This window comes from Triticum dicoccoides, chromosome 1B, assembly GCF_002162155.2.
Source record: "Triticum dicoccoides isolate Atlit2015 ecotype Zavitan chromosome 1B, WEW_v2.0, whole genome shotgun sequence".
Taxonomy (NCBI): domain Eukaryota; kingdom Viridiplantae; phylum Streptophyta; class Magnoliopsida; order Poales; family Poaceae; genus Triticum; species Triticum dicoccoides.
The window spans coordinates 633,135,739-633,158,219 of NC_041381.1; the positions used below are offsets into that span (position 1 = coordinate 633,135,739).

Below are 22,481 nucleotides of genomic sequence, written 5' to 3' on the forward strand. Positions count from 1 at the left end.
GGCAAAGAAGAGGGGGGTGGTGGAGGGCAAAGAAGAGGGGGGTGGTGGAGGGCAAAGAAGAGGGAGAGGGAGGGGCTCTAATGGAGGGGTGTGGTGAAGGGGCAAAGAAGAGGGGGGTAATGGAAGGGCAAAGAAGAGGGGAAGGGAGGGCTCTAATGGAGGGATGGTGGAGGAGCAAAGAAGAGGGGGTGATGGAAGTGAAGGAAACATGCCCTAGAGGCAATAATAAAGTTATTATTTATTTCCTTATTTCATGATAAATATTTATTATTCATGCTAGAATTGTATTAACCGAAAACATAATACATGTGTGAATACATAGACAAACATAGTGTCACTAGTATGCCTCTACTTGACAAGCTCGTTGATCAAAGATGGTTATGTTTCCTAGCCATAGACATGAGTTGTCATTTGATTAACGAGATCACATCATTAGGAGAATGATGTGATTGACTTGACCCATTCCGTTAGCTTAGCACTTGATCGTTTAGTATGTTGCTATTGCTATCTTCATGACTTATACATGTTCCTATGACTATGAGATTATGCAACTCCCCCGGAGGAACACTTTGTGTGCTATCAAACGTCACAACGTAACTGGGTGATTATAAAGGAGCTCTACAGGTGTCTCCGAAGGTACATGTTGGGTTGGCGTATTTCGAGATTAGGATTTGTCACTCCGATTGTCGGGGAGGTATCTCTGGGCCCTCTCGGTAATGCACATCACTATAAGCCTTGCAAGCAATGTAGCTAATGAGTTAGTTACGGAATGATGCATTACGTATCGAGTAAAGAGACTTGCCGGTAACGAGATTGAACTAGGTATTGGATATCGACGACCGAATCTCGGGCAAGTAACATATCGATGACAAAGGGAACAACGTATGTTGTTATGCGGTCTGACCGATAAAGATCTTCGTAGAATATGTGGGAGCCAATATGAGCATCCAGGTTCCGCTATTGGTTATTGACCGGAGACGTGTCTCGATCATGTCTACATAGTTCTCGAACCCGTAGGGTCCGCACGCTTAAGGTTTCGATGACAGTTATATTATGAGTTTATGAGTTTTAATGTACCGAAGGAGTTCGGAGTCCTGGATGAGATCGGAGACATGACGAGGAGTCTCAAAATGGTCGAGATGTAAAGATCGATATATTGGACGACTATATTCGGACTTCGGAAAGGTTCCGAGTGATTCGGGTATTTTTCGGAGTACCGGAGAGTTACGGGAATTCGCCGGGGAGTATATGGGCCTTATTGGCCTTTAGGGAAAAGAGAGAGGAGAGGCTGCCCCCCCCCCCCCAAGGCCTAGTCCGAATTGGACTAGGGGAGGGGCTGCGCCCCCGGGAGCTCCTATACGGCGCATTAAGCGCCGGTACAGGCAACTGGTGCCCACTGGCGCTATCTGGTGGGCCGGCCTAGGAACACGCAGAGAAAAAACTCCCAAAAAAGCTGCTCCAACAGGATTCGATCTCGTGCCGTTTAGTTACGACGCAGCGTGCCTAACCAGTACATATACTACAAGCTAGTGATTCATTATAGCGCGAGAAATTTAACAACAACACTAACCGCACTATTTCCGGTACAAACAATTTAGAAAGACGTAATTTTTTTGAAAAGAAAAAAATCTCAAATAAGTTTAAAAAAATCGCGAATTAGAAAAAAGTTCATGTATTAAAAAACTTTCACCAAATTTTATAATAGATCACCGTGTATTACATAAAATTTCATTGTATTAAGAAAAATGTTCATTGTATATTATGAAAATTGTTCACCTTTGCATATAAAAATGTTCGTCGTGTATCATAAAAATGTTCATCGTATATTATGAAATTTTTCAACGTTTTTACTAAATGTTGAATGCGTATTCAAAAATTGTTCGACACATATATTCATATTGTTTCAAAAATGTTCATCGTGTATTATTTAAAATGTTCAATGGATATAAAAAATGTTCAGGATATATATTTATTTTTTGATTTTTTCTATTTTGGTTTTGGTTATTCAATGAGTATACAATTGTTCACTATGTTTCTTAATTTTGTTCAGTATATATTGCACAATGTTCAATGTGTATTCGCAAAATGTTCAATGTATTTTCACAAAATGTTCAGTACGTGTCCGAAAATTCTATGTATGGTGAACAATACTCAAATACACGTAGAACATTTTTTTTAAATACGATGAACTCCTTTTGAATGCATGCTGAACAAAATTTCTATATATGATGAACATTTTTTATACACACTGAACATTTTTCAAAGTTCATCAAATTTGACAATAGTTCATCAATTTTGAAAAATGTTCATCAATTTTGAAAGAAAGTTCATTGATATGACATAAAGTTACAAAATCCAAAAAAAAAATCCCGCGCTTAGCAGAAAGAAAAACAAAAGAAAAACAGAAAAAAAAACTCTTTCCACGAAAATAGGAAATAGAAAAAGGTTAAAAGCCTGTCAATTAACACGAACTGGTAGATTAGCCGAGTGGTTTGGCAAGTGCGCCTGTAGTCGTGAGATCCTTGGTTCGAAACATGGTTCTCGCTAGTTTAGGATTTGCCTGCGCCCCCTCCTTCCTTCTCTTCTCTTCCCCCTTTCCTTGACTCCTACTCCTACTACTTGGAAGGGGGGGAATCCTACTCCCGGTGGGAGTAGGACTCCTCCTTGGCGCGCCCTCCTTGGTCGGCCGCCCCCTCCCCCTTGGCCCCTTTATATACGGGGGCAGGGGCACCTCTAGACACACAAGTTGATCTTCGTGATCGTTCCTTAGCCGTGTGTGGTGCCCTCCTCCACCATATTCCACCTCGGTCATATCGTTGTGGTGCTTAGGCGAAGCCCTGCGTCGGTAGAACTTCATCATCGTCACCACGCCGTCGTGCTGACGGAACTCATCCTCGACACCCTGCTGGATCGGAGTCCGGGGATCGTCATCGAGCTGAACATGTGCTGAACTCGGAGGTGCCGTACATTCGGTACTTGGATCGGTCGGATCGTGAAGACGTACGACTACATCAACCGCGTTGTCATAACGCTTCCGCTTATGGTCTACGAGGGTACATGGACAACACTCTCCCCTCTCGTTGCTATGCATCACCATGATCTTGCATGTGCGTAGGAATTTTTTTGAAATTACTACGTTCCCCAACAGTGGCATCCGAGCCTAGGTTTTATGCGTTGATGTTATATGCACGAGTAGAACACAAGTGAGTTGTGGGCGATACAAGTCATACTGCTTACCAGCATGTCATACTTTGGTTCAGCGGTATTGTTGGATGAAGCGGCCCGGACCGACATTACGCGTACGCTTATGCGAGACTGGTTTTACCGCCGTGCTTTGCACACAGGTGACTAGCGGGTGTCTGTTTCTCCAACTTTAGTTGAACCGAGTGTGGCTACGCCCGGAACTTGCGAAGGTTAAAACAACACTAATTTGACAAACTATGGTTGTGGTTTTGATGCGTAGGTAAGAACGGTTCTTGCTAAGCCCGTAGCAGCCACGTAAAACTTGCAACAACAAAGTAGAGGACGTCTAACTTGTTTTTGCAGGGCATGTTGTGATGTGATATGGTCAAGACTTGATGCTATATTTTATTGTATGAGATGATCATGTTTTGTAACCGAAGTTATCGGCAACTGGCAGGAGCCATATGGTTGTCGCTTTATTGTATGAAATGCAAACGCCCTGTAATTGCTTTACTTTATCACTAAGCGGTAGCGATAGTCGTAGAAGCAATAGACGGCGTAAACGACAATGATACTACGATGGAGATCAAGGTGTCGCGCCAGTGACGATGGTGATCATGGAGGTGCTTCGGAGATGGAGATCACAAGCACAAGATGATGATGGCCATATCATATCACTTATATTGATTACATGTGATGTTTATCCTTTATGCATCTTATCTTGCTTTGATTGACGGTAGCATTTTAAGATGATCTCTCACTAAAATTATCAAGAAGTGTTCTCCCTGAGTATGCACCGTTGCGAAAGTTCTTCGTGCTGAGACACCACGTGATGATCGGGTGTGATAGGCTCTACATTCAAATACAACGGGTGCAAAACAGTTGGACACGCGGAATACTCAGGTTAAACTTGACGAGCCTAGCATATAACAGATATGGCCTGGAACACAGAGACCAAAAGGTCGAGCGTGAATCATATAGTAGATATGATCAACATATTTATGTTCACCATTGAAACTACTCCATCTCACGTGATGATCGGACATGGTGTAGTTGATATGGATCACGTAATCACTTAGAGGATTAGAGGGATGTCCATCTAAGTGGGAGTTCTTAAGTAATATGATTAATTGAACTTAAATTATCATGAACTTAGTCCTGGTAGTATTTTGCAAATTATGTTGTAGATCAATAGCTTGCGTTGTTGCTTTCATATGTTTATTTTGATATGTTCCTAGAGAAAATTGTGTTGAAAGATGTTAGTAGCAATGATGCGGATTGGATCCGTGATCTGAGGTTTATCCTCATTGCTGCACAGAAGAATTATGTCCTTAATGCACCGCTAGGTGACAGACCTATTGCAGGAGCAGATGCAGACGTTATGAACGTTTGGCTAGCTCAATATGATGACTACTTGATAGTTTTGTGCACCATGCTTTATGGCTTAGAATCGGGACTTTAAAGATGTTTTGAACGTCATGGACCATATGAGATGTTCCAGGAGTTGAAGTTAATATTTCAAGCAAATACCCGAGTTGAGAGATATCAAGTCTCCAACAAGTTCTATAGCTAAAAGATGGAGGAGAATCGCTCAACTAGTGAGCATGTGCTCAGATTGTCTGGGCTACAATCGCTTGAATCAAGTGGGAGTTAATCTTCCAGATAAGATAGTGATTGACAGAATTCTCTAGTCACCACCACCAAGTTAGTAGAACTTCGTGATGAACTATAATATGCAAGGGATGATGAAAACAATTCCCAAGCTCTTCGCGATGCAAAAATCGGCGAAGGTAGAAATCAAAGAAAAACATCAAAGTGTTGATGGTGGACAAGATCACTAGTTTCATGAAAAAAGGGCAAAGGGAAGAAGGGGTACTTCAAGAAGAACAGCAAGCAAGTTGCTGCTCAAGTGAAGAAGCCCAAGTCTGGACCTAAGCCTAAGACTAAGTGATTCTACTGCAAAGGGACTGGTCACTAGAAGTGGAACTACCCCAAGTATTTGGCGGATAAGAAGGATGGCAAAGTGAACATAGGTATATTTGATATACATGTTATTGATGTGTACTTTACTAGTGTTTATAGCAACCCCTTGGTATTTGATACTGGTTCAGTTGCTAAGAGTAGTAACTCGAAACGGGAGTTGCAGAATAAACAGAAACTAGTTGAGGGTGAGGTGACGATGTGTGTTGGAAGTAGCTCCAAGATTGATATGATCATCATCGCACACTCCCTATACTTTCGGGATTAGTGTTGAACCTAAATAAGTGTTATTTGGTGTTTGCGTTGAGCATGAATGTGATTTGATCATGTTTATTGTAATACGGTTATTTGTGTAAGTTAGAGAATAATTGTTGTTCTGTTTACATGAATAAAACCTTCTATGGTCATACACCCAATGAAAATGGTTTGTTGGATCTCGATCGTGTGATACACATATTCATAATATTGAAGCCAAAAGATGTAAAGTTAATAATGATAGTGCAACTTATTTGTGGCACTACCGTTTAGGTCATATTGGTGTAAAGCGCATAAAGAAACTCCATGTTGATGGGCTTTTGGAATCACTTGATTATGAATCACTTGATGCTTGCAAACCATGCCTCATGGGCAAGATGACTAAGACTCCGTTCTCCGGAACAATGGAGCGAGCAACAGATTTGTTGGAAATAATACATACTAATGTATGCGATCCAATGAGTGTTGATGCTCGTGGCAAGTATCGTTATTTTCTGACCTTCACAGATGATTTGAGCAGATATGGGTATATCTACTTAATGAAACACAAGTCTGAAACATTTGAAAAGTTCAAAGAATTTCAGAGTGAAGTGGAGAATCATCGTAACAAGAAAATAAAGTTTCTACGATCTGATCGTGGAGGAGAATATTTGAGTTACGAGTTTGGCCTTCATATAAAACAATGTGGAATAGTTTCGCAGCTCACGCCACATGGAACACCACAACGTAATGGTGTGTCTGAACGTCATAACCGCTCTTTATTGGATATGGTGCGATCTATGATGTATCTTACCGATTTACCACTATCGTTTTGGGGTTATGCATTAGAGAAAGTTGCATTCACTTTAAATAGGGCACCATCAAAATCCGTTTGAGACGACGCCTTATGAACTGTGGTTTGGCAAGAAACCAAAGTTGTCGTTTCTTAAAGTTTGGGACTGCGATGCTTATGTGAAAAAGTTTCAACCTGATAAGCTCGAACCCAAATCGGAGAAGTGCGTCTTCATAGAATACCCAAAGGAAACTATTGGGTACACCTTCTATCACAGATCCGAAAGCAAGATATTCGATGCTAAGATGGATCCTTTCTAGAGAAGGAGTTTCTCTCGAAAGAAGTGAGTGGGAGAAAAGTAGAACTTGATAAGGTAATAGTACCTTCTCCTGAATTGGAAAATAGTTCATCACTGAAATCAGTTCCAGTGATTCCTACACCAATTAGTGAGGAAGCTAATGATGATGATCATGAAACTTCAGATCAAGTTATTACAGAACCTCGTAGGTCTTCCAAAGTACGGTCCGCACCAGAGTGGTACGGTAATCCTGTTCTGGAAGTCATGTTACTAGACCATGATGAACCTACGAACTATGAGGAAGCGATGATGAGCCCAGATTCCGCGAAATGGTTTGAGGCCATGAAATCTGAGATGGGATCCATATATGAGAACAAAGTGTGGACGTTGATTGACTTGCCCGATGATCGGCAAGCCATAGAAAATAAATGGATCTTCAAGAGGAAGACGGACGTTGATAGTAGTGTTACTATCTACAAAGCTAGATTTGTCGAAAAAGGTTTTTGACAAAGTTCAAGATGTTTACTACGATGAGTTTTTTCTCACTCGTATCGATGCTTAAAGTCTGTCCGAATCATGTTAGCAATTGCCACATTTTATGAAATCTGGCAAAAGGATGTCAAAACTGCATTCTTTAATGGATTTATTAAAGAAGAGTTGTATATGATGCAACCAGAAGGTTTTATCAATCCTAAAGGTGCTAAACAAATTGTGCAAGCTCCAGCAATCCATCTATAGACTGGTGCAAGCATCTCGGAGTTGGAATATACGCTTTGATGAGTTGATCAAAGCATATGGTTTTATACAGACTTTTTTGAGCAGCCTGTATTTACAAGAAAGTGAGTGGGAGCTCTGTAGCATTTCTAATATTATATGTGGATGACATATTGTTGATTGGAAATGATATAGAAATTTTGGATATAGCATGAAAGGATACTTGAATAAGAGTTTTTCAAAGCAAGACCTCGTTGAAGCTTCTTACACATTGAGCATCAAGATCTATATAGATAGATCAAGACGCTTGATAAGATTTTTCAATGAGTACATACCTTGATAATTTTTGTGAAATAGTTCAAAATGGAACAGTCAAAGAAGGAGTTCTTGTCTGTGTTGCAACGTGTGAAGTTGAGTAAGACTCGAGACCCGACCATGGCAGAAAATAGAAAGAGAATGAAAAGTCATTCCCTATGCCTCAGTCATAGGTTCTATAAAGTATGCTATGTTGTGAACCAGACCTATTGTATACCTTGCTCTGTGTTTGGCAAAGGAATACAATTTTGATCTAATAGTAGATCATTGTACAGCGGTCAAGAATATCCTTAGTGAGGACTAAGGAAATACTTCTCGATTATGGAGGTGATAAAAGAGCCCGTCGTAAAGAGTTACATCGGTGCAAGATTTTACACCGATCCAGATGACTCTAAGTCTCAATCTGGATACATATTGAAAGTGGGAGCAATTAGCTAGAGTAGCTCCATGCAGAGCATTGTAGACATAGAATATTTGCAAAATATATACGGCTCTGAATGTGACAGACCCGTTGACTAAACTTCTCTCACGAGGAAAACATGATCATACCTTAGTACTCTTTGGATGTTAATCACATAGCGATGTGAACTAGATTATTGACTCTAGTAAACCCTTTGGGTGTTGATCACATGATGATGTGAACTATGGGTATTAATCACATACAGATGTGAATATTGGTGTTAAATCACATGGTGATGTGAACTACATTATTGACTCTAGTGCAAGTGGGAGACTGAAGTAAATATGCCCTAGAGGCAATAATAAAGTTATTATTTATTTCCTTATTTCATGATAAATATTTATTATTCATGCTAGAATTGTATTAACCGGAAACATAATACATGTGTGAATACATAGACAAACATAGTGTCACTAGTATGCCTCTATTTGACTCGCTCGTTGATCAAAGATGGTTGTGTTTCCTAGCCATAGACATGAGTTGTCATTTGATTAACGAGATCACGTCATTAGGAGAATGATGTGATTGACTTGACCCATTCCGTTAGCTTAGCACTTGATCGTTTAGTATGTTGCTATTGCTTTTTTCATGACTTATACATGTTCCTATGACTATGAGATTATGCAACTCCCGTTTACCGGAGGAACACTTTGTGTGCTACCAAACGTCACAACGTAACTGGGTGATTATAAAGGAGCTCTACAGGTGTCTCCGAAGGTACATGTTGGGTTGGCGTATTTCGAGATTAGGATTTGTCACTCCGATTGTCGGAGAGGTATCTCTGGGCCCTCTCGGTAATGCACATCACTATAAGCCTTGCAAGCAATGTAGCTAATGAGTTAGTTACGGAATGATGCATTACGTAACGAGTAAAGAGACTTGCCGGTAACGAGATTGAACTAGGTATTGGATACCGACGATCGAATCTCGGGCAAGTAACATACCGATGACAAAGGGAACAACGTATGTTGTTATGCGGTCTGACCGATAAAGATCTTCGTAGAATATGTGGGAGCCAATATGAGCATCCAGGTTCCGCTATTGGTTATTGACCGGAGACGTGTCTCGGTCATGTCTACATAGTTCTCGAACCCGTAGGGTCCGCACGCTTAAGGTTTCGATGGCAGTTATATTATGAGTTTATGAGTTTTGATGTACCGAAGGGGTTCAGAGTCCCGGATGAGATCGGGGACATGACGAGGAGTCTCTAAATGGTTGAGACATAAATATCGATATATTGGACGACTATATTCGGAGTTCGGAAAGGTTCCGTGTGATTCGGGTATTTTTCGGAGTACCGGAGAGTTATGGGAATTCGCCGGGGAGTATATGGGCCTTATTGGGCTTTAGGGGAAAGAGAGAGGAGAGGCTGGGCGCCCCCCAAGGCCTAGTCCGAATTGGACTAGGGGGAGGGGTTGTGCCCCCTCCTTCCTTCTCTTCTCTTCCCCCTTTCCTTGACTCCTACTCCTACTACTTGGAAGGGGGGGGGGAATCCTACTCCCGGTGGGAGTAGGACTCCTCCTTGGCGCGCCCTCCTTGGCCGGCCGCCCCCTCCCCCTTGGCTCCTTTATATACGGGGGCAGGGGGCACCTCTAGACACACAAGTTGATCTTCATGATCGTTCCTTAGCCGTGTGCGGTGCCCTCCTCCACCATATTCCACCTCGGTCATATCGTTGCGGTGCTTAGGCGAAGCCCTGCGTCGGTAGAACATCATCATCGTCACCACACCGTCGTGCTGATGGAACTCATCCCCGACACCCTACTGGATCGGAGTTCGGGGATCGTCATCGAGCTGAACGTGTGCTGAAGGTGTCGTACATTCGGTACTTGGATCGGTCGGATCGTGAAGACGTACGACTACATCAACCGCGTTGTCATAACGCTTCCGCTTACGGTCTACGAGGGTACGTGGACAACACTCTCCCCTCTCGTTGCTATGCATCACCATGATCTTGCGTGTGCGTAGGATTTTTTTGAAATTACTACGTTCCTCAACAGGAAGGGCAAAGAAGAGGGGAAGGGGGGGCTCTAATGGAGGGGTGGTGGAGGGGGAGCATTGGAACAAGCAAGGTGCAAGGAAAGGCGGAGAAAGTAAGGGGGAGGAAGAAGAAAGGGGAGGAAGGAGGGGAAAGGTGGTAGGTGGGTGGCGGGCATAGCAGTAGCGCGGGTCTCCTATGCGCGCTACTGCTATGGCAACTTGCAAAATATCTACGGCTGGTGGTGCACTACCTATAGCGCGGGCTAAAAAAACAGAATACTGGTAAAATTTTATAGATAGAAAAAATAGCAGTAGCGCGTTTATACCAACAGGCGCTATAGATCCAGAACTAATAGTAGCGCTGGTTGGGCGACAAGCATTGCTAATATTTATTGATCAGATATTGTGGTGTGTTACACTTAGCAGTAGCGTGGGTTTAGATAACAAGCGTTGCTGCTAACTTATACCAGTAGCGCTCTTTCTAGCCAGCGCTACTACTAACTACTAGTAGCGTGGGGTCATAAACAAACGCTACTGGTAAACTTCTATCTATAAGCGTTTTCCTAGTAGTGAGAGATCTGGCCATCATCATGGACGGCGCTCTGTTGGATCTTCCTCTCCTTGCAACAGCGGAGGAGGAGGAGGAGGACGAAGGAGGGGCTACGGTGGAAGAGGAGGTTACCGGATTTGAGGGAGACGTCACGGAAGAGGGATGAGGGAGAGGAGTGATTTGGACGAGGAGATGGGGATTGGGGATTTCAGGGTTGTTAAAAAAACCCATTACTTAGTAGTAGCGCGGGTTTTTACCCCTCGCTACTAGTATGGCATGTCCCGAAGGGGCACGTTTGAGACCGCTTAGTAGTAGCGAGGGGTAAAAACCCACGCTGCTACTATCAACTTAGTAGTAGAGGGTTAAAAACCAGTGCTACTGCTATCGACTTAGTAGTAGCGAGGGTTAAAAACCCGCGCTACTAGTAAGTAGCAGTAGCGAGGGGTATAACCCGCGCTGCTAGTAAGCGTCTGTGTATAAGCTTTTCCCTAGTAGTGTACTTGTGAATATTCTTTGGCTCCCCTTGTGACGAATCAATAAATTTGGGTTGAATACTCTACCCTCGAAAACTATTGTGATCCCCTATACTTGTGCGTTATCAGCGTCGAGGTTAGGTTTCTTGTTATGCGTGCGTGATGACGTCATTGGGTGTGATACGCTTCAGATCGATTCAAGAGTTTAATGACGACGACTTATTGCTCCAAGCCGCTGGTCCTTATGGACATATGCACGAAAACTTTCCGGCTGTCATTGAGAAGGCCATGCTAACTTTGACATGGAGTAGTGTTAGATGTGTCGGTGACTCGTTCCAGCGATGATAGTGGTCGATCGATGGTGCAGGGATCTAGATATCATTTGGGTGCTTTGTGTACTTTCAATACAAAATTATAATAGATACAGATAGTTTGTGGGCATGGAGCATACCTTGTCGGGAGCTCCTATAGGCCGCTCGCTGCGGCAAAGTGCCGACGCTTCGCACAGGAGCAGCTAGCATGGGCCGGCCCATTTACAGTGGCATGCGGCGGCATGTTCCCGAGATGAAAAATCGCAAAAAAGAAAATCGCGCTAGCGCTGTAACTCAAGCACGCGACTTCGCACTAATTGGCCTACCGTGAAAACCACTGCGACATAGACCATCTCATGTTCAATTAGCAGTGGGAGTTAAAGACGTATTCGACAGAGACTAAACTTAAACATTAATTCGCATAAAATCCCAAAAATTACATTCCATTTATTGGGTCGAATCGACGACCTCCTACAACTGAATTTTTTGAAATTATGAATATTTCTTCAAAATAAAAACATTTTTGAATTTTCGTACAATTTTTGTAAAACAGGAACATTTTGATGATGTGAACAAATTTGAAAAAGGGGAACATTTCTTGAATTTGTGAACAAAAAATAAAAATGTTTACTTTTTTAAACTTCTAGAACATTTTTTGAATTCGCGAACAAAATTGAAAAGCATGAACTATTGTTAAATTTGTGAACAAATTAGGAAAGTTGGAACATTTTTTTCAATTCCCAAACATTTTTTAAATCTTGAGAACAAATTTTGAAACAGAGAACAATTTTGAAAAATCCTGAACAAATTTGGAAGCACGAACAATTTTTTAAAGTATGAACTTTTTTTGAATTTTGAGTACATATTTTGAAACGGAGAACAATTTGGAAAAATCCCGAACAAATTTGGAAGCGCGAACATTTTTTGAATATGTGAACAAAAAATTGAAATCCGGTACATTTTCTGAATTTTGAAAGTTTTTTACTTTTTTGTGTAACGAGAACAGATTTTGAATTTTGAAAACATTTCTCCAAAAACTGAACATTTTTCGGAAACACGAACAAAATTTAAAATTTTCGATTTTTTTGAAAAAAAGAGAAGAAAAGAAAAAGAAATAAAAAAGAAAATCGTAAACATTTTGTAAAACTGCGAAGAAGTTCTGAAAAGGAAAATAAACTTGAAAAAGAAAATGAAACCAAAAACAAAAAATGGAAAAATGGAAAAGAAACAAAAACGAAAAAAGAGAAATATAAAAACAATAAAAAGCCGAAAAAACCCAGAAAAAAAGATACAGGAAAAAACCCGGTTCAAGGAACCCTCTAGAAGGTTCCCAAAACCGGTTGGACGCATCATGTATAAGTGGGCCGGCCCAGGTTTGTCGCTCCCTGCGCTGCCCTGTGCGGTAGCCCGACATTTTGCCGCAGCGAGCGGCGAATAGGGATTTCCAACCTTGTCAAATGAGCAGTTTCACTTGCAAAAACGTTTTCCATTATGCTTCGATCGAGATATTGGACATAGAATGCCACTTTTTAAAAAGGAAAAAAAGAATAATCAGCTGTGACACGAAAAAAAACGAATTCTTTTATAGCTCATCATTTATTGGCAAAGATAGAAAAGATCAATATGAAAGAGGAGAAAGAAACAATAGTAACGTGGTCCCGGGCTTAGGACAGAGAGAGTATTTGAGAAATGAAGTTGTATTATTGTATAAAAAATGTTCGAAAAAGAAAATTGTTCTTGTTGGACGCAGGCCTTGATACCCAAAAAATTGTATGCTGGGGCCCAAGGGTATCCGCAAACGGAATTGCTTCACACACGACTGTGTGCATACGATTTGTACGATCCTTCCAGCAAAGCTAATCCTTCGTGCCTGTGCCTAGAGTCCAGCCCATCCTGCCCGTGCCTAGAGTCCAGCCCAAACCCAAACCCAAACCCAGCCCAAACCCCACTGCCTTTTCACGCCTTCTCCTCTTCCCTCCACTGCCTGCCTTCTCCTCTTCCCTCCAAACATGGCCGTCCAACTTCTTCACGATCCCTCCCTTGCTCACTAGTGAGTCAATCTCACTCTTGCGTAATCTGCAGCTAGTACAGAGAAGTTCGATCCCTTCCTTGCTGGTCAGAAGGTAATCCACACTTATCAGATGCATTGCCCGGATCCAATCTACACATGCCCTAGATTTAATTTATGGCCCTCACACAATATCTTTGATCTTTTTGTTGGCAGTTTCAAATTCGTGATGGAGCCAAATCTGATTTTTGGTGAAGTAGCAGATAAGAACAGAGCATTTGAAGATGCTGACGAAGATGCTTTCATCTTTGAGGAAATTAGGGATTCTTCGGATGATCAACAAGTAGGCAGATCATGATGTTGCAGCCTAAGAAGGGGATGACGTTCGATAGTGAGGATGCTGTTGTTAACTTCTACAAAGATTATGCCAAAAAAGAGGGATTTGGTGTAATAAGAAGAACCACTAGACATGGAGAAGATAGCAAGCTTGTTTATTTTACTCTTGCTTGTAACAGGCAAGGGAAGGCTCAATATTCATCCAAGAACTCATTTAAACCTAATCCATCAACGAGGATGCAATGCCCAGCTAAGATTAATTTCTCTCGTCGTGAGGAGAAGTTCTGCATTACATCTATTACGCTTGACCACAATCATCCTATAAGTCCAAGTAAAGCCAGATTTCTGAGATGTCACAAGAAACTGGACTTGCATGCCAAGAGAAGGCTGGAATTGAATGATCAAGCAGGAATCCGTCTGAATAAAAAATTTGGTTCTCTTGTTATGGAAGCTGGTGGGTATGTTAATCTTGAGTTCGGTGAAAAGGAGTGCAGGAACTATTTGCAAGAGACAAGAAGGCTGAAACTTGGTGCCGGAGATGCACATGCTGTCTACCAATATTTTCTTCGGATGCAATCAAAAGATCCTGACTTTTTCCATCTTATGGATGTGGATAAGGATGGAAGACTGAGAAATGTCTTTTGGGCAGATGCAAGAAGTAGGGCAGCATATGAATCTTATTGTGATGTCATCACATTTGACACTACATACTTAACAAACAAGTATAGCATGCCATTTGCTCCCTTTGTTGGCGTAAATCATCATGGAGAATCAGTTCTGTTAGGTTGTGGCCTTCTATCCAACGAAGACACGGACACTTTTGCGTGGTTATTTAAATCTTGGCTATGTTGTATGTCGAACAAACCACCAAATGCTATAATCACTGACCAGTGCAAAGCAATGCAGAATGCTATTGAAGAAGTTTTTCCTCAAGCTCGTCACAGATGGTGTATATGGCATATCATGAAGAAGATTCCTGAAAAGCTTAGTGGGTATGATAAGTATGAGAATATTAAATATACCTTGTCAAATGTGGTGTACGATTCCTTGACAAAATGTGATTTTGACAAAGCTTGGGTGGAGATGATCAATAAATATGATCTTCACGAAAATGAATGGCTTGCCGGATTATATGATGAAAAAAATCGGTGGGTACCAGCATATGTAAAAGATACTTTTTGGGCAGGGATGTCTTCAACAAAAAGGAGTGAGAGTGTGAATGCTTTCTTTGATGGGTATGTTCACGCTAGAACAACTCTAAAGCAATTTGTGGAGCAGTATGAAAATGCATTAAGAGACAAGGTAGAGAAAGAAACCAAGGCTGATTCTAAGTCGTTCCAAGAGGAAATTCCATGCATTACTCATTTTGACTTCGAAAAGCAATTTCAAGCAGCATATACCAATGCAAAGTTTCAAGAGTTTCAAGAGCAATTAAGAGGGAAAATCTATTGCTATCCATCTCTGCAAAACAATGAAGGGCCACTTCTTACATTTAGAGTTAGAGAGGACCGCAAGATTTTTTTTGAAGGAGAGGATGGCAGCATTAAAGAGAAATGGATTATTTCAGATTTCACTGTCTTGTTCAAGCAAGAGGAATGTGATGTGCGGTGTATTTGTAGGCTTTTTGAATTTCGAGGCATCTTGTGTAGCCACATCATTACCGTGCTTGCTCTCATGGGGATCAAAGATGTACCTTCTAGGTATATATTGCAGCGATGGAGAAATGATTTTAAGCGCAAACACGTATTTATTAAATGCTCCTACGATGATATGTTGAATACACCAGTTGTGCAGCGTTATGATGAATTATGCAAGCGTTCTCACGAAGTGGCAGAGAAAGGTGCAGAGCCCGATGAATTGCGCGACTTGGTGATGGATGGGCTTGATCAGTTAGAAAGAAAGGTTGATGCATACCGTGCTAGCCATGCTGTTCAAGTACAGGCAGAAAATCCAACATCAAAGCATGAAGATACAATGTTAAACAAAGAAAAACTTGTACTCAGTCCAATCCCTGTTCGCAGTGCAGGCCGTCCTCGTTCAAAGAGAAAGATATCTAAAGTGGATCAAGTGATCCAAAAATTGAGAGCAAAGAAGCGGCAGGTGCCAACAAGTACAACCAAAGTGCAGACTCATAAGGGGAGAAAGGTATCTAGATTTACAGTTAATTTTTTTCTTGCCACTGTAACTTGCTAGAGTGTAAGAACTACCTTATAGCAGAATTACGTCAGCAAATCAAAAAGTGGGCAAGACGCTAATCTCCAGAGTTCAAAACAAACAGAGGTAATATTTCATTCTGTTATTATAGTATTTCAACATGTTTCCCTTTATGTGTAAAGCTTTTTTTCTTCAGGGGAATATTCAATATGAAGGATACGGGGCTGGAAGTTCTTGGTTCTTTCCAAATGAGTTTCGGGTACTTAGTTTGAGAAGTTGTAATTTACAGTACAATACCAATATATAAGACACTCAAGCATTGCTACATGCTACTTGTTCCAGGAACTACAAACAGATGAGCATGCTACCCCAACTCATATCATTTCTTACATTGATATTCTCCAGGTGCTACACATATTCACAATCAACTATTTGTTGTTAGAAACTATTTGTCAATGACTAATTCGGTTCTTTTAATTTTAAAGGGAAAGAAAAATGCCATGGATCTGCTAGCTGCCAACCTGAAGGAATGAAAAATACATGCTCTGGAGTCTGTTGTACTTCTGAATGGATTTGACGACAATGTCGCTTATAGCATTGGATGCCTCCATTTATTTTCATTAATGTAATCGTATTGTGAGAGCCATCTGTCTGTGTCATCTAGAACAGCTTGTGAGTACTAATTTATCTCTTTTGGAGACAGAGTTATCTAGATCATCTTTTGGAGATATGTACAAGAGCAATTCTTGTTTGCATTATCTTATATTCATTTAAATGTTTCTGTGTTTCACTTATGTTTTTGAAATATTTCTGCATTTACAGTTTAAACTCTCGACCAACATATTGTTAGAGCCATCTGTTTGTGTTATCTAGATCAGCTTGTTTGGTTTAACTCTGTAATCTGAGAAAATGTTCTGAATTTCGGTCAACTAGCAGTACCTCTGACTGGAGAGAAAAACTGAAACAAATCTGAAAGAAATAGTTGTCATAGTGTCATTCCTTTCACATATGCGCACTTTGAGAGTACAAGTAACTTCACATGCCGATGGCTTCACAACCAGCTCACATATAGCCGACAGAGTACAGAATAACAGAGGAACAGCCGGTTCTTGTATTTACAAGTCAATTTCTTGCCACTAGATTAGCAATCCAAGTTACAGAAGATCACGACAACTCTCTTCAACCTCAGATCAGCTGCCACGTACAGTATGATCGTACAGGCATCCGATACAAGTGTGTCGTACGTATAGCAGCGCCGATCCGCAAACCAAACCATAGCGCCGCCGCCGCAAACCGGGGGCTGCGTGCCCCTCTCCATCCCCACTTCCCCCTCCGATTCAGATCTGCGACACTCCGATTCTAACCCAAATCGCAGCGCAATTTCAACTCCGATTAGAACAGCGAATGCCCCTGTCGGGTCGAATTCGATTTCGCGGCTGAATTTCAAGTCGATGCCCCTTTTAATCGCAAGCCCACCCCACCCAACACCAACAATCGCCACTAATTTGTTCCCCAATGCCTAGGATTGCTGCGAAGCTCCCGCGCCGCCGCCGGCGGCTGTGCGCGGACGAGGACCGCCTCGGTGACCTCCCCGACGATCTGCTCCTTGACATCCTGCGCCGCCTCGACACCCGCACCGCGCTCGGCGCCGCGGCGCTCTCCAGGCGCTGGGCCAGCCTGCCCCGCGAGGTCCCCGTCCTGGACCTCAAGGTCAGCGACATACTGCCGCCCCGCTACCACCGGTGCTTCCGCCTCCGCGAAGACGCCAGGGATTCGAAAATCAGCTCGACCTTGTCTGACAGGAGGCTTCTAGAGGCTATCACCGCCCGGTACGAGCGCCGCGCCATGCGATCCATGGTCTGCTCCCTCAAGAGCCTCCTGGCCAGCCAAGCTCGCCGGCGCGTGGAGAGGCTGTCGCTCGAGGTCTTCGCCTACAGCACCTCGGCCTGCATCAACCGCCTGGTCGTGGACGCCGTCGATTCCTGGGGCGTCCGGGATCTGGAGGTTGTTGCCACCCCGACAGGGCCGCTCACGCGTCTGGAGCCGTCGGCCTACAGCTTCCCTCTTGGCCTCATCAGCAGGAAGCCCGGCGAGTCCCGACTGCGAAGCCTCAAGCTTGCCAACTGCTTGCCCCCGCCGCTCCGGGGATTCAACGCGCTCACCACGCTCGTCTTGCGAGACTTGCCGGTTCCCACGCCGGCGGCCGCCTACGAGGAAGCGGTCGCCGCGTGCCCGCAGTTGCAAGTGCTACACATCCTTTCATGCGAGATCAAGATAACTGCCCGCAGGGTGGTTCTTGACGCGCCCAAATCGGAAATCAGGGAGCTTGTACTCGGCGGCGAGCTCGTGTCGGTCGAGATCCGGTCTCTCCCGAAGCTCGAGAGTCTCGCCAGCCAGGAAGCTACCGTGCTGCTTTGCTCCGCCGCCGCCGCCCCGTGCCTTGCGCACGTGAGCCTCGCCTTCTCGGTTGGCCGACTGGAAGGGGGCGGTTTAGCTGGTCTAAACCGCTCCTACCGCGACTTCTTGATTCAGCGGCTCGTGCAGTTCTTCCAGGGCGCCATCACCGTGAAGGATCTGGTCTTGCGGTTTACTGGGCCAGAGATGTGGATCATGCCGGAGAATCCCTTCTCTGCAATGGCGAACCTGAGAAGGCTGCTCGTCGCCGATGTGCCTTCCTCATGGGACGCCTCATGGCCGCGCCTGCTCATCGAGACGGCACCGTTACTTGAGAGCCTTTATGTGCATGTCTCCCACAGCGAAGGCGAGCCGAGACAGGAGGTGCCGGGGGAGACATCGGCTTCGCGCCATTACCATTTGAAGGAGCTTGTTGTCATTGGATTCCAGAGGACGGAGAGGCAGATGCGCCTTGTGAGGTTCACCGTGGAGGTATCCACGGCGCTGCGGCGTGTCGCACTGCTCAAGCAGGGACGCGTCGAGGACAAAGGGTCCTGCTGCGACTGGGAGGTGGTGAGCCAGCAGAGCGCGTGGTGCGACGAGGAGAGGCTCGCCGTTCTGGATGGTATCGGCTGTTCGACGGGACAGATCGAAGTGGTGCTCAGTTGAATTGAGCTTATGATGTTGGAGAATTGAAGGTGGATTCCTGTAGTTCCAGTCTGGCTCCCCAATTCGAATAAATGGAACCTGGCTGGTGGGGGGATTTCCTGCTGCTCCAACAATTTATTTGTGTGACATGTGTGTGAACTGAAATGTTACATTCAGTTATTTTGGTGCTGCTTCTTTGTATCTGAACTTGCCGAACAATTCAGCCTGGACACGGTCCGGTCCGGTCCGGTCCCGGTCCGAGCCGGCGTTTGGACCGGCCGCCGGCGGTCCGGACCGGACCGGACCGAGCTTGCCAGCGGTCTGTATTTTCAGGACCGGACCGAAGTGATGCCAGCTCGGTCAAGCTTTTCCGGCTCGTTGGGACCGAGCCAACTTGTCCTTCCAGCTTCTGTTTAGTGCCTATTTAGCTGCAGGTCTGGTCTTAGTTACACATAAAGAGCGCCATGTTCACCACGGAGAGTAGCAGCAGCAACACGTAGTAGTAGTCGAGGTGCGAGTCGTTCAGGTTGTCACCGATCCAGCTCTTGCCGGCGCTCGCCCTGGTAGCCCGGTCGACAAACGTCACAAGCAGGCTGTTGAGGAAGTTTCCGACGCCGAGCCCGCTCGTGTAGAAGGTGGTTCCCATGCTCTGCATCCCCTCCGGCGACTGCCCGAGCTGCCCGCGAGGCGGCGCAGCACGTCGGGGTCGCCGAGCTGCATGAGGCTGCTGGCGATATCGGCGCAAAAATGGAATCGCGAGTGGACGGTGATCGCTGGAGACACGACCGGAGGGGAGGGAGACAAACACAGAAGTTGTTCCGGCGCTCGAACACCATGGACGGTGAACTGGCATGGTCGAGAACTCGCGAACGGCTTCAGTGCACGCACGGCAGCGACGGCAAGCGGAAAAAAGAGGCTATAGGGCACAGGGAGGAGAGGAAGGAAGGTGAGGGGAAGCTCCTGGACATGATGGTTCATTCAGGGGACGCCGGTGGCGACGACGACGAAGCACGGCGGCGGCGGTGAATGCGCTTTCTCGGTCCGCCGAGCGGTCCCGGTCAAAGACCGGACCGGACCGAGTGCTGAGCGGGCCTAATTTCCTGGACCGGACCGGCCAATTTTGCTAGCGGGCTGGGACCGAGCGGTCCGGTCCTCCTCGGGCCACGAGCGGGCCAAAAAGCCCGCTCGCTGCGTCCACCCTGACGAACAATGATGGCATGCAATATGATTGGAATATCATGTTTGTTATTTTATTCTCCTCTTACTAGTTGTTGTCTTATGGACGGGCGCAAAAATGAGATGACAATGCTGTACCGTTTAAATGCAAATGTGCATATACGCGTGATTAGACTGTCAAAATGTGTGAACTGGTCTTGTAAACTGAGAAGAGCAGTCATTCATGATCTGGAGACTGGAAATGCCCTGCGAAAAATGTCGACAGAGAATCTGAAGTAGTCAAGTGGAATCACTTGAACCAGGCTCAGCTTGTTGTTAACTGCAAGGAAAAGTTAGTATATATTACCTTCGTATCAAAATGTAGTAGTGTTTAGGTGAATCTACACTGTCTATATATGTACACAATACACAATTTTTTGAAAAAGAAAACACAATTTCACATGTATTTTCATTTTTTGAAAAAGAAAACAGAGGTCATGCAAGGTTGAGGTCATGTAGTAGTGAGGGGAGTCCGCTGGTTAAGCAGATCTCTATTATTAAAGGGGGATTGAACGTCGTGATGGTTCGACCTCGTTCGATCCCCCCGATCGCACGTGGTCCTTCCCCGCCTTGATGCCCTGTAAAAAAAACAGCCGCTACCCACGAGGTTCACGACCACACGTCGCACGTCTCCATCCTCCCAAGCCCCTCGCCCCAATCCAGTATTCCCCGTCTCCCTCCGGGTCTCCCGAGAAAAATCGTCGCCGCCCATCTGCCCCATGGCCACGGACAAAGCACTCTGCCAACGCCATCGGCGCTGCTTCAATGGGCTTGTACTCTGACTCAGATCACGAGTTTGATGAGGGCCTCAACCTGGTCCGCCATTCCTGTATCATCACGGGTGACGCTGTTGTGCACAGCTCTCCTCCTACCTTGATGCCGCTGGGATCCACAACCCACCGGAAAGGAGTAGCGGCGCCCTCACAGGTTGGACCACTCCCGGATCCGTCGCCGCCTGCACAGCCAGGACGGGCCGACCACCGAGGGCATCTTCCTCCACCACTTGTGATGAGTGGCCAAGCCATGGAGCGGAGGCGGCGGGGAGTATTGATTATATTGGAAGGCCAAGGTGCGCATCGTGCCTTGGGCTCTCTGCATCTCCACGGTCTCCCTTCCCCATTAGTTTGCTACCCTTGATTATATTGCTTTGGTTGGAATTGGATCCTCATGTAGTTTCATGCTGATTTGAGCTACGCACTAGGGATTATTTCTGCACGAGGATGTATTTGGGAGAGATTTTGAGTGGCTGCTACTACTGGATGCAATTGTTGGAATTGTCAGGTAATTCAGTGGATAATGCGCCAGAAACTCAGACAATTTTGCTCTAGATGTTTGGAAATATTTCACAACTTACTTTGGGTTTTCGATGGTCTGGAGATGAATTACCAATGCCTTGCACTTCTAAAAGTTGTGGTTTATCTATGCCAAGATGAACCTTATGTAGTTCTTCTGTATTTCGGTTTGGATTGAATTTAGTTTCACACAGTTGGAATGCTTAGTACCCCACACTTCAAATTAGTCACTTAGGGATTTAGATTGAAGCCTCTGCCTTATCATGTTTTCTGGGAGAACCTGAAATATGAAACTGAACTCTGTAACTGAATTTTGATGATGATGCATGTTTCAGTTTCTGAAGATTGGGAAAGCAATCCTCATGACATTTCCATTCAAATGTTTCAAAATCCACTTTTAGGTCACTCAATTTTTATTACATTGAATTTAATTTTATATTTCAATTACTTATGAGCTGAGATGGTGCAGATATTGAAGGAGTCTCAACATTGATGGTTACTTCCTGCCGAGATTTGTGAAATACTTAAGAACTACAAGAATTTTCATACAGCTCCGGTTTAGGCAAACGGATGGAGTACTTTGCTTTTGCATCATATGTTTTTAATGGCTTGGAGTTCATCCTCCGCCACACTAACGACGACCCAATGCCATGGTGGTGGAGACCACAACAGATGTCAAGGCAGAGGAGAGGTGTTTACATTTTTTTCCTGGCAGTGAGTGTTTACACAATCTAGACATGTCTATGATGCTGGCTCCAGCCAGATTTGGGGACTATTAACCAAAATATTGATCGCAACATATTAGTCTGGATAATAAATTATGTATTTAGCTTCTCTATAAGCGGCACCAGTGAGAATGTGCATGCGTTAGACAATTCAATTTTAATGAATGCATGCAAACTGAATTATGTATTAGTTTGAGCACGTCATTGAAAAGACGGTTCTTCTCTATGCAAGTTTAACAGATTGCTTGGAAGAGATTTTTTAGGGTAATATCAGTGGTTGCTAGCAATCACTAGAGTCACTCATAGGCTTAGTGCGATCAAACATGCATTTTTTGTGCTACCAGTACCACGATTTCCACATTTTTTTTAGGAGAGAGAGATGAGATTCGTACATACGACAGTCTGTTTGTACTTGGCA

The 22,481-nt window shown here is 44.2% G+C and overlaps 1 protein-coding gene and 1 long non-coding RNA gene across 2 annotated transcripts; both read left to right on the top strand.

Moving 5' to 3' along the window:
* Positions 1-16,835: 16,835 nt before the first annotated feature.
* On the top strand, positions 16,836-19,045 carry LOC119349250. The gene has a single exon (XM_037617278.1). The coding sequence runs from the start codon at positions 17,305-17,307 to the stop codon at positions 18,850-18,852; it is 1,548 nt and encodes a 515-aa protein (XP_037473175.1). The 5' UTR covers positions 16,836-17,304; the 3' UTR covers positions 18,853-19,045.
* A 1,615-nt stretch (positions 19,046-20,660) lies between these two features.
* Positions 20,661-22,267, top strand: LOC119349251. Its single transcript, XR_005169301.1, has 3 exons — positions 20,661-21,115; positions 21,248-21,327; positions 21,808-22,267. It is a non-coding gene; the product is annotated as an uncharacterized LOC119349251 (long non-coding RNA).
* The last annotated feature ends 214 nt before the right edge of the window (positions 22,268-22,481 follow it).

Bases quoted from the DNA above. Each gene is read 5' to 3' on its own strand.
- LOC119349250 (XM_037617278.1), top strand. From the start codon at position 17,305: ATGCCTAGGATTGCTGCGAAGCTCCCGCGCCGCCGCCGGCGGCTGTGC.